General features: G+C 36.0%; 1 protein-coding gene across 1 annotated transcript; it reads left to right on the top strand.

Annotated features, from left to right (window-relative positions):
• The first annotated feature begins 285 nt into the window (after positions 1 to 285).
• Positions 286 to 11,283, top strand: LOC145991347 (uncharacterized). The gene is made up of 2 exons (XM_083127347.1): positions 286 to 1,671; positions 11,089 to 11,283. The coding sequence occupies exons 1-2, from the start codon at positions 286 to 288 to the stop codon at positions 11,281 to 11,283; spliced, it is 1,581 nt and encodes a 526-aa protein (XP_082983473.1).
• Positions 11,284 to 13,576: the final 2,293 nt, after the last annotated feature.

Below are 13,576 nucleotides of genomic sequence, written 5' to 3'. Positions count from 1 at the left end.
GGTTAGTGATGTTGCTGCCTTGCGGATTAACTCAAAGGCTAAGGGAAGGAAAACCCTGAAAGAAAACCATGGGTAGAGAGAGCTCTGTAAGGCGTGGTGAAGCCAATCTCTCTAAGGGAGTAAACCCAATACAAATCCTGGTCCTCCAGGTTAGGGGTTGAGGCATTGGGCTGACGACCCAATCCTCGGAAAATATCCGCTGTTCAGAGACCCAACAATGAGCCTCGGATATGGAAGGAAACCAGAAGACGAACACGGCTACGAGTTAAGGTAAATGATCTCAGGATGGGGACATGGAATGTACAAACAATGCTACAAGCTGGTAAGCTCCCAGAAATTGTTGATGAATTTATAAAATATAAGTTGCATGTTCTGGCACTGCAAGAAATAAGATGGCCTGGGAGTGGTCAGATAGACAAGGGAAACTGTACAGTTTTGTACAGTGGTGCTGAAACCAGAGGACACAGGGGTACAGGCTTTATAATAAGTAGAGAAGCTAGGAAATCACTAATGGAATTTATACAAGTAAATGACAGACTGTGTAAAATTAGACTTAAAGGCAAGTTCTATAACATCTCCATCATCTCTGCTTACGCACCTAACGAGGATGCAGAAGAACTGGACAAGGAAAATTTTTATGACGAGTTGGACTTGTTAAATGAAAGTACAAGTAGACATGATATACTACTTGTCATGGGTGACTTCAATGCAAAATTTGGAAGAGAATCTGAAGTCAAAGAAGTGGCAGGAAAGAATTCTTTACATTCAGTCACCAGTGAGAATGGTTGGAGATTAATACAGTACTGTATACAAAATAAAATGCTTGCAAAAAGTACCCAACTCCCCAGGAAAGATATTCATAAAGGCACCTGGAGAGCTCCCGGCGGAACATACACAAACCAGATAGATCATGTTCTGGTGAACAGCAGATATGCCACATCTGTTATAGACGTTAAAACACGCAGGGGGGCCAATTGTGACAGTGATCACTTCCTAGTCAAATCTATATTGCGGCAACGATTGTCTAATATAGGCAAAATCAAGGGAAAAAGAACTGGTTGGGATATAGAAAAGTTAAAGAAAGACAGCGATAAGAGAGCTTTTCAGGAACAAATACACCAACAATTAAGTGATGAGAATGAAAATAATAGCATTGAGGAAATATGGAATGATATGAAGAAAACTCTGACTGAAACATCAGAAGAGATATTAGGGCAAAGGAAGAGATCTAACAGAAAAGATTGGTATGATGAAGAGTGTAGAGTACTAATAGGGAAGAAAAATGAGTTACGGAAAAAGATGATTCAAAGAGAAAGAAGAGCATCAATGAATGTATATAAAGATGCTAGGAAGGAAGCGACTAAAATCTGTAGGAGGAAAAAGACATATTGGATGGAGGAGCGAGTAAGGAAAATAGAGGAACATCAGACAGAGGGTAATACAAGACAAATGTACAAAGCTGTTAGAAATCTTAGTACTGGATATCAACCAAGGTTAAACCTATGTAAAGACAAAAATGGGAAGCTTATTACGGATCAAGCCAAATGTCTGGAAAGATGGTCAGAATATTTTCAGGAGCTCTATGAATCTAAATTTAATATAACAGATAATGCAGATGAAGACCAAACCCAAGTTACAGAATGTGAGGTACAAAGACCATCGTTTGAAGAAGTAAAGTGTGCAATATTAAAATTAAATAATAATAAAGCACCTGGAGAAGATTTGCTCCCTGCGGAGATATTTAAAAAGGGTGGAGAAACACTTTGGAAGAAAGTTCATGAGCTAGTTTTCATGATATGGGATCAAGAGAAAATACCATGTAGTTGGAAATATGGAGTTATCTTCCCCATCCATAAAAAGGGTGATAATAGGAATTGTGACAACTACAGGGGGATAACACTATTAAATATTGGATACAAAATATTTTCCAATATCCTATATATGAGAGCATCTAAGCAGGCGGAAGAAATCCTAGGGGAATATCAATGTGGATTCCGTCCAAATAGATCTACCATAGATCACATCTTCACCATATCTCAAATTATGGAAAAATTCTATGAGCAAAATATAGATCTACACTTTTTATTTATAGACTATCAACGAGCATTTGATATAGAGGAGCCCAAGTTAAGAGTTCAGTATGGGCTGTTATGGGCTTTTACTTTTGAGATCCCCATCCCCATTCTGTCAGAAACAAAAGTCGTTAACATGCGAAGAGAAAATAATAAATATGCAAAAAGGAGAGGAAATGTAAGGTTTTGATGGTCTATACCTTTTATTACAATTCAGAACATTCAAAAAATGCGCTTTCCTTTCTTATGTTAAGCGCGATTTGGGGAGTCAAAAATAACAGCCGTCCGCCTGTTGCCACTCGCTGCAAACACGTGTTGGGAAGAGGAAGGGGGTGGGGAATGGCCAGGCAAAAGTTCGTGAATAGGCTTCCGTCTTGGGGCCAGGTCAAGAAATGTATTATTTGTGTGTGGGCTTTCTCGTTTTGAGGAATTTTTCTCTGAAAACAGGCATATTGTATGCATTGGCGGATCTAGCGGGAATATCCCCCGGTTCACTTGCTCTTCCCAAAGGATGACTAACATGGCCGTAGGCAGGAAAAAATTTCGGGGGGGGTTCATTCATAATTGTTCCCTTGGGCGTCGCCATAAATTTGAATAATAGAAATAATAACAATAATTGTACAATAATAATTAAAATTTCATAATAATAGAACAATTTTATTCCATAATAATAATACTAATAATAATTATTATTATATTATTGTTATATCCTTGAGGGGGCTTACTCAATCCAGCAGATGAGTGAATATCCAGCACAAGTTTCTATTTTTTTTTTAAAGTTTCATACAGTGTGTACTGAAATACACAATTATTATACTTCATCATTAAACTTTAGATACCTTCAAGAGAAAAGCTTTAAAAGTTAGATGGAAATTTTAGTCATAAAGCTTTTGTTGTTTGACTTTAAAATTAAATTTTGGGAATTTTGGAAAGTGTGGAACCAGTTATTCTTTTTAAAAACTTAGCCTGGTGCATGGATTGTAACCTCAATCGCGAACTAAATGCGCTACAAAACTCGAGATCCTAGGTTTGAACTCCTATAAAGGGGGGTTTTCGACTTTATCGGACAGGGAATTTAAAAGCTGGAAAGGGAATTTTGGGACAATCATAAGGGAATCTTCAGTCTATATTCCTTGTGACGCGGGAGCAACACTCGAAAGATGACAGCAGAAGTGATAATGGAGGGTTGCGGGTGGTCTACGATTCCGAGAATAAATCCTGTTTCACTCAAGTTTCAGATTTCCAAATGTATGAAAATTCTAGGTCGATCGTTTCAACATTGTCTCCATGTATTTTTGTGATGCTTCGAAAAAAAAAATGAAAATTTGTTCAGATTTTGGTTTCTGAACTTCCATTAATCCAACATGTCAGAAGTTTCGGGGGGGGGGTTTGAACCCTAGAAACCCCCCCTCTAAATACGGCCATGATGACTAACTATTATAAAAAGTTAGATAGCATTATATTAAAAGAACATAAAATGATCGAGCAGTTCTTTTCCAGATAGTAAAGTTTGAAGCAAATGCATAAATAGGGAATAGATTTATGAGATTCCTAAGAATTTAATCCGGGACTTGTTGTTTGCAAAGCAATAACGTTAACTGATGAACACAAAGCGAGATCATTTTAGCTTGAATATTTCCAATGTCTGTCCTTTCTTTCTGTTATCATTGTTCACACAAATACAACAGAACTTCATCTATTTCACACCTCTAGTAATTGATTAATTGAGTTTTAAATTCAATTTTCTGCACAGATATGTTAATTGGGACTGGACGGACTTACGGTTTTATGTGAGATACGAACCTTTAATTGCCTCCACAGGGTATGTAACCCTAATCCCTTAATTAAAATGCGACGACCGGGGTGCTTTGGTGTATGCCAGTATTATAATGAACACTGTTCCATTTCAAATGAGACAGTGCACCGAAAAATGTGAAAGAGGCCTCCCCGATGGTGCAGTGGTAACGTTGTCGCCTCGTAATCAAGGGGTCCCGGGTTTGATACCCGTTGGAGAGACATAGTGGTTCGGATCCCACTTTAAACTGTAGGTCCAGTCCCGATTTGCCTTTATGTTCATAAAGGAAAGAAAAACACTGTGATAAAATAGAGAGCAAGACGTATGAAAAGTATATTCGGAAACAGTTATTTTCAAATCTTCCTCCACGGACCGTCATTATTGTGGACCAACAGCTGCAAGAATGAACAGCTTCCCACCAAGTCATGCATTCTTGTATGTTCCTGGTCAAAGCAAACTATTGTAGGTGCCAGCACCCATGTTGTGACCCCACGCTTTTGATGGGCAATTGTTCTCCCATATTTAAATATAAGGGGAATTTGATGTTGAACGTGCTGCTATTACATTAAATTGCAAGTTTAATTTCATCTTAACATCGGAAATTATGTCGGAACATCAGTGTTGTGAAACTAAGAATTTTAATAAGACGATCGTCAATAACAGAAAAGATATCGGAACTAAAAATAGCCTTAAAATTTGCACAGCAATTGTTTACGTCACTTTGAATTTTCACAATTTAAGTGCTTTATTCTTGTGAATCTGGTAAAGAATAATACATAATAATTCCACGCGACTGCACTTTTTTATAGCTAGTTGTTGTTAATACTCGACTTATTTTTTTTCGTGATATAATACTTATCCTCATGGCTAGTTAATATGGTTCTCTATTTTATACATGCACATTTATCGAGAAGAATAGTTATTACAAAAAATATGTTACATTCTGTTTCATAACTCGCAACCTCTAGGACTTTCTTATTTACAGGAATTATAATCTTAAAAGGACGAAAATACGAGGGGGAAATGTCTGCTTCATACAAAGAAAACATATGTTAATATTAAGTTATGGGATAGGGCATAGTGTATAATAATAAATATTATGCGCTTATCCACTTAATACATTTTATCTTTGTAATTTGGGTAGTTTCCCCGATTCCTACTCCCGCTGTTGAATTGCACATACTCGCAAGTCGCAACAAGAGGAAACATAAAACCGTAGTGCAAAAATCTATTTTTTTTAAAATTATAGACCCATGGCAGCTAGGGACGACCAAAATAACGTCAAGTTTAGTGCTCTTTGTGCATAAATATACTATATTTAGCCCGTCTGAGCTACCCTGTCGTTGCGCTTTAATATATTAATTCTTAGGTTCAGGACAACTTAATTTTCAGAAACTTATGACTTGCTACATAATCCTAAAGCTTTGCTAAACAATTTTTGTTATCGATTTACACGAGAAATTCTTACCTTCGTTGAAAATAACGTTTGAATAGCCATCCTATCGCGCTCCAATGTAAAGCTTAGGGCAACCAGATGATGAACGAAATTATTTAGGGACACAACAGGTCTAGCGCCTCTGGTGGAAAAGTTAGACAGTGAACAGCACCGTTGACCACTAACTTTTGTTGCGGCGTGTACTACAGCAGACGCTCGATGCGCGCTGGAGCTTTCTTGTACTGCGCACCATGCGGCAACGCTGTTGCCATAAGCCCCATACTGAACTCTTAAGTTGGGCTCACCTAGATCATGAAAGTATTCAAGAAAGTAGGATTTCCAGATAAATTAATAAGATTGATAAAGGTAACCTTGGAAAATACAACAGCGGGAGTCATGGTGCAGGGAGAAGTCTCACCAACCATTAACATAGAAACAGGAGTGAGGCAAGGGGATGCTCTGTCCACCCTAATTTTCATTATTGTACTTCATGATATTATCAGTCCACTGCAAAAAAGGGGGAGTATATTCTACAAAACAACACAGATACTTGCTTATGCTGACGATATTGTGATAATATCAAGGACACTTGCAGATCTTAAAAGCACTTTTTTAAAGATCGATAGTAAATCCAGAGAAATAGGACTATTAATTAATGAAACTAAAACAAGATATATGAGAATGTCCAGATCGCCAGCCAGACGAAACTCTCTGGCTTTGAATGTAGGTACATATCACTTTGAGGGAGTACCCACTTTTACTTACCTTGGAGCTCTACTACATAACAACATAGAAGAAGAAGAGATTGTTAACCAAAGGATACAGGCTGGAAATAGACAGTATTATGCACATATAGAATTATTTAAGTCAAAAAACCTCTCTAGGAACACAAAATTAAGACTGTATAGGACACTTATTAGACCAGTTATAGCATATGGTGCAGAATCTTGGAAACTTACATCTAAAGCAGAAAGCAAGGTAATGTGTTTTGAAAGGAAGATATTACGTAAGATCTTTGGAATGAAGATGGATACTATAGAATTAGGAATAATATGGAGTTAGAAGGATTGATTCAATATGAACATGTGGTGAGATATATAAAATCTCAACGCTTAAGATGGGCAGGACATCTGATGAGAATGGAAGAGGATAGGCTACCACGCCTGGTATTCAATCAGAAATTGTGGGGAACAAGGCCAAAAGGAAGACCGAGGGGAAGATGGATCGATGCGGTTGAGGAAGATTTGAGAAGGATGAATATACGCAATTGGAAAAATGTAGCTCAAGATAGAACGAGGTGGAGGAAGATTGTTTGGGATGCCAGAGCCCACCAAGGGCTGTAGAGCAAAACAAGAAGAAGAAGAAGATGTTGGAAACACTGCATATCCACTACGCAAGTCAAGCTGCGCGGCCATATTGTGTATTACTGAAGTGGAAAAAGGAAGAACAATAATAACTGTTAATCTCATAAATTGAAGTTATTTTCGTGAAAGAAGCAAAATTACACGTAAAAGAATGTTTCGCAATGCACAATAGGTAAGTACGAATGTAAAAAGTGACGAAATAAACGAGTGGGACGTGTTCGGCAGATAGGATACAGGTAATATACATTTTAAATCATCTCTTTAATTAACTCAATTCAACAAAATTTTATTGGACTTACAGCTTTACATGTGGCTGTTTACGCCCAGCATATTTTATATATATGAGATACATTTTTAATATAAATTTACACAAAGTTCAAATATGTTCTTAAATACCTTTTATATAACTGATTAACTCATTCATTAACAAAAATAAATTAGAATTTTATATCAGCGCGTCTCAAAAAAGCAAGTATAATATATCCAATTCGAATATCTGGTGCATACAGCATTGAAGTCAAATTAATGGAAAAGGAACATTAATTTTTGATAATGTTTTGTATAAGTCTTTCTTTTCTCTGAGTGAATTGGACATTCCAAAATAATATGATGAGCATCACCCCTTAAATTACCACAGTCACAATTTGGAGATTTTAAAATGTACATTTTAAATAAATGATGATACGTTCTCACATGACCGCTTCTGAGTCTATTTATTAAAGCAATTGAATTTCTTGATCCTTTACAATTAAGCAGCCAAGGTATTTTCCTAGTGTAATCAAGATAAGGACGATAGCTTTCACCAACAGTTTCTAGTGAATTATTACACCATTGTCTAATCAACAACTCAACTGAACAAAATTTTATTGATTGTTTTATCAATTATTCACATTACCTGACAACCGGAACTGAAACTCTTAAGGCTAGTCAATAACTATTGGAACATATTACAAATTTGCGTCAAACATATTATGACGTCACACTATGACACAAGTATTTATATTTATATTTGACATGTTAAACAACATATCACATGGCGGCAAAACAGCCAGTGAGTATAAATTGACAGAGATTATATAAATATTAGTAGTTCTATGCTGATGAGTCGTAATAATCATTAACTATTAAAATAATTAACTAAGGTACCTGAACACAATATGGCCTACCTTAGCTTTGCTATTGTTTTTAATGATCTACAAAGTCAGAAAATTAAAACTAGTGACAAGAGTGAAAGGAGGGAACATTTCTGGACGTTTACTGAAAATTGGAGTCAATTCCATAGAATAACATGGATGGAGGGAAGATTTTTTTAAAAAATTACGTTTAGTCCATATTGGGCACCTATGTACGTACCAAGTCATATACAGCGTGTCCCGCTTATACGTATAATAAAAGAAAAATTCATAACTTCTAAACAAACTGTCAGAATGATGTGATTGTTGTTTCATTTTAAAGAATGACTCAGAATTTTTTTAGCAACACATTCAGTGGTAGTTGCGCATGCGCAGTAGCCAGAATGTCCTGAAAACTGATATTATCAGTTTTCAGTAACCATTCGTCATGTGGTCGCCACAAGAAAAGGCGTTTTGTGTTTTAACGTTGTCTGAAGTGAAGTGACACTTGTGCAGAGACGATTTCGTGCACGTTATGGTTTGGGTGCTAAAGAAGTAGTTCCATCGTACATTTCAATAAAGAAATGGGGAAAAACAGTAACGCGAAACCGGTTCATTTCTCAAATCTCGTTAGAGACTTCCTGGACGAGCATTTCAATGGAAAATGGATAGGAAGAGGTTCGAATTTTATTGAATGGCCCCCACGGTCACCAGACCTCACTGCGCGTATTTTTTTGTTGTGGGGGTGTGTTAAGGACAAAGTTTACTGTACACCTGTTAGAGATTTGAAGGACTTGTGAAAGAATTGTGGTTGCAGTAAGCAACATTACTCCGCACATGCTTCAAAACGTGTGGCTTGAGGCTGACAACCGGTTTGACATTTGCCGTGCCACTAACGGTTCACATGTGGAAGTGCGCTAGTTTTCTTGATTTGTAAAAAAATTCTGAGTTGCTACATGTTTGTACAAAAATATTGGATAATAAAAAAAGTTGTGATTTTTTCTTTTAATATACGTATAAGTGGGACACGCATCAAAATATGCAACAGAAATTGTAAATAAAGTAGCACAATGTTTTTTCATAAGTAGGTAAGTATATTGATACACTTACATTTTATTTACATAATAGCATACGAGATTTTTACAAAGAAATAATATTTTTTAAAAACCAATAAACAAAGGAACTACATGTCACAATTTGCTACCAGATGCTACACATCTCAGTCTGGGCAAATAAAAGGTCCTTTTTCGTCCTTAGTGAGTTCCACACATTTTACTTGAACATAAAAGTAACAAATTCCACATTTCCTTGTCCATCATTATAAAGAGTATTTTAGATTAAAGTCTAAATTAAGTACATTATTGTAAAGTACAAATTATGAGCTAACATAATATGCACTAGAGATAGAAACACCTATCACTTTGAATATGTGGTACAACCAACGGCAAAAGAAACAGTACGCAAATTGTCCACCACCATTTTCATTCGGTCTGAATTACACAATGTGTTGACAATCAATTGAAATATAGACGTCAATAAGCCGAGAACAATGCCCGCTTCGAACCAACATAGTTTCATCCGTAAAACAACACAGGATGTAGAATATAAAAAGTAATGAAAATAGCGGTGAACAATTTGCTTACCATTATCTTTGCCGTTGACTGTACGTAATAACTTACATATGTAATATGTAGATCACAAGCACGAGATTCGGCCATTTCGCTTCTTTGTCTTCAAGAGCGAACAGGTTCAAACTCGTCATTCAGACATTCTAAATGTCACACTAATGCCATCTGTTGAACTAACCGTGCAACTACTTGAAAACAGCAAATAGGTCATATTGGGTTCAGGTACCTTACATTGAAGAATTAATTCTGGTGTTGGGTTGGCTCTGTTGGACCCGAAATTGAATATCAATGAACGCTCAAAGATGCCACTGTGGCATAAATCTAATCTGCAAATGACAAAGTTAACTTAACAGTCCTCTTGCACCTAGTCTAGCACTAGAAAGGGTAGAAGATGCAAAAGGAGCGAAGGAATATAAATAAAGAACTAATTGAATAATTACCGCATTTGTCGGCATATAAGCCGCAATATTGTTCCTTCAAAAATAGGGCTTAAAAACAGGGTGCGTCTTATACGCCGATACTCAGGTTACGCCATCAGGAAGAAGGAAGAGAGGTCTTGAAGTTTATGAATGGGTCAAAGCTTCATGGGATGCTGTGAAAACTAAGCAGTGGTTAAATAATTTAGGAAGTGTGGCATTAGTAATGAATTGGATGCTATAGAAGACAATTTGTTGGATGAAGACTCAGATTCTGATTTAGAGGAGGTTTCAAGTGATTTCATTTAGCTTTGGAGATAAATGTCTGGGTTTTGACGTAGAAGATTAAAATGTATTCGTTCGTAGTTAGATTAGGTAAGTTATTCTGTGAAAGTAGACCTACATATTACTTTAAACTTGAAATACAGTAAATTAATTATAACATTCAGTGATAAAAATTCCCCTCAAAAAAATGTGTACAAAAAAGAGCAAATAAGCTCGCAAATAATTTGACCATATTACGTGGAGGAGCTCGAATGACCACTTAAATGCAATACTGCGCTTGAAGGACTATTTAACGTCAGTCCAAATATTAGTCTATTTTCCCCCTTGAACCAGTCTAAACCACTCACTATATTCCTACAGAGCTCTAAATCTTCTTTGAGCTTAGTTCTAGAATCTAGTCTACAGAGAGATATTTTAAAATAATATCAAAGTATATTCATTGCAGTTGAAAGTTTCCCATTCCCCATGCACTTTCGTCATAACGTATGTGAAGGATTTAATTTTCAACCATAATTTAAGCCTCAGGATAATGCATAAGTTTGCGTACTTGATGCTTTCCTCTTCCACGAAACCTTGCACGAGAAAGATTAACGTTACGGAAACTAGCAGATCTGGTTTCTGGAACTGAAGTTTCCACATTGCTTTCTCCAAGCTTTTGCAGATCCTCACCGAAATACACGGAACTACTTTCGAAAGTAGTTTCAGATTGCCAAGTGGTGGTTTGTTGAGAGTTTGGAACTTGTAAGAGGAGTTTGTTTCCAGTACGGTGGATCATCATTAGTCAAGGGAATTTACGAAGCGAAAGCGGATGAAGGGCTGTGCAAACGTGGCAGAAGGGTATCAGGGAAACTGGAGCAAATTCCAAACAAGAGGATGCCTAGGAGTATGCAGGAAAAGTAGAAGAGGCGCACCTGCCATTCTCTATAAGTTACGAACAGTTGAAATAACATAAAACAAGTGTTAAGTCCACTTTATCCTCAGATAGGCTACAGTCTGGGATTCCAGTCTCTGCAATGTGGTTCAGTGTCGGGTGACAGGGAGGGGAACTACTTTTGCAATGGGAGATCAAGTAAGAGGAAGAAGGAGAAGGAGACAGAAACAGACAGACAAGCAGGCACAGACGACGATAAGGAAAATAGAGAAAAGAAGATGAAATGTAGAGAAGAAAGTGCATAAGGTAAGATCAACCAAAGGAGAAAAAGAGTCCACTTTATGCACAAAAGGCTAATCGGGACTGGACCTACAGTTTAATATTGGATCTATGTATCTTCACCGACTAGAGAAGGATAGAGAAAATAAATCGTAGAACGAATAAAAGATAAAAGTGGAGAAAGGAAAATCGAGAAAGGATAACTCAGATACAGTGAAAACAGATAATAATAAATAATGAGAAAGAAATAGAAATGAGGAAGAGACCAAAGAGGGAGAAAGTGAGAAAATGAAGATAGAGACGAATTCAATGAAAAAAGATGGAGAGAAAAATGGCTGAGAAAAGAAAGATGGAGAAACGACGATAAAAATAGTGGGAAGATAATAAAAAATGTAAGGGCGGAATGAAAGGAAGAACAAGCTTAGAATAAAGAGAGAGAATAAATCGCAAAGAGAATAAAATAAATGGAATAACGGGGAAGAATAAAAGAATACCGAGGGACAGAAAGACAAAGAAATAGAGAATATGAAAGGAAAACGAGACGGAGAGAGAGGGAGAGAGAGTGACGGGGATACAGAGTAAGGAATGTATGATACGTCAATATGCAAGACCATCTTGAGGTTCAGGCCACAGCGCTCAGTCAAGACGTCATCATCTGGAGGCGATCGTCTTAAAGCTGTAAACCCCTTGTAGTATTTTTATCAGAGAATTAAGGTATATTTATTTCTTTTCTGAAGTTAAATTTTGACATTTACCCTCCCGACGAATATAATTAGAAGAGAAAAGTAGAATATTGAATATTTGCAACAAAATTTTTAATCAGGAAGTCACTACGGCCACCACAAGAAATCCTACCATAGCACAAAAAACGGGTTGAAAACCGTTAGAAACTTCCTGGCGGAAAAATTTAAACATTGCATATCTTTGAAAAATATTATTTGGAATATTTGTCAGCTACAGTTAAATTCGTAACCGCTTTTGTATGAACTTTTGTATGTAAAAATCAATTGATTAAATCAAAGCCCCGCATGTTAGGTTGACCGCAAACTTTCCAAGTTACCTAATCAATTAAATTGCTTTAGCTTTACCTAAAATTAATCAACCAGATAATGTAGATATTCTGTGTAGCTATACAATCTCCATACAATAACTTAATTTATATATGCTTGCAGCAAAATAAATTGGTACAAGGGCAATGTTACATTTCTGTGTATAAGGTCTAAACCTAAATCATTTTCACATTGTAAGTTCGACCCTACTGACTTTATTGAACTAAAGATAATACACAAATTTAATCTTTTCATTGTCGTTAGTAAGATATGTGACAATAACTAGAGTTTCTAACATTTTCATTGAAAGGAAAAAGCAGATTAATATTTTGATTTCAGCGATCACTTGAGAAATAAACATTTGAAATATTTCCTTACACTGTTTTTACACTCTGTTAATAAAATCGTGAAGAGTATTAATAAATTATGAAACAATAAACATTATCACTGATTTAATAACCCGTTACGAACATCGAAGCTTCACAAAGACAAAAATAAAAAGCAGTTCATATGAAACAGTTTTATAACATTTAATACATTTTTAGTTCATATTAACATAGCTAGGTAACAAAATGCTTTCTGTGTGAAAACATTTGTGTATATTCTTGGATAATTTTACACACGAATATTTCATCGAAGTTCTTGCTACACATCGTACCCTTGTATTTGAATGCACAACACGGCTTCCATTAGCCTCCGATTAGCCTAAAGAAGCATAAAGCGGGGTAAAATAAAAATGTAAATGTACACATGTTATCAACTTTGTCCAGTTGTATAGCTTTCTTTCATTAAGTATATTTTGAAACTAAAAATTTGTGGAAGTCATATGAATATGTTATCGAATACTTGCATAAAATTTACACTGACGAACTGCTGGTAGACACTAACGTAATATTTTAAACGTTGACTAAATCTTGAAACAAATTAATTTGCAATCATAAACAACAACGCATCTTAACGTTAACCAAGGTTTGTAATTCAGGGTAAATTATTTGTTATTTGTAAAGAAAATTGTTGACGAGATAAAACATGACCACATTTAAGAGTATATTAGATTCCGGACACATCCAATGTTTACATCATAAACTATTACTCTTATTTATTTATGAGTATAAAATCTTTGTTACTGAACTTGTATCTTTTCGCATCGACCGAAACGCATTTTCAACACCATCTTGAAGAAATGTGAACGTTACTCTTACCTTTTTCATCATAATTGCCTCTGCAATTGAGCACACAACACTTATACACCAGACCTCTTGCACATTTA

Source organism: Lepisma saccharinum, chromosome 8 (genome assembly GCF_977018435.1).
Source record: "Lepisma saccharinum chromosome 8, izLepSacc3.1, whole genome shotgun sequence".
Lineage (NCBI taxonomy): Eukaryota > Metazoa > Arthropoda > Insecta > Zygentoma > Lepismatidae > Lepisma > Lepisma saccharinum.
This window is presented reverse-complemented; position numbering and strand designations above follow the sequence as displayed.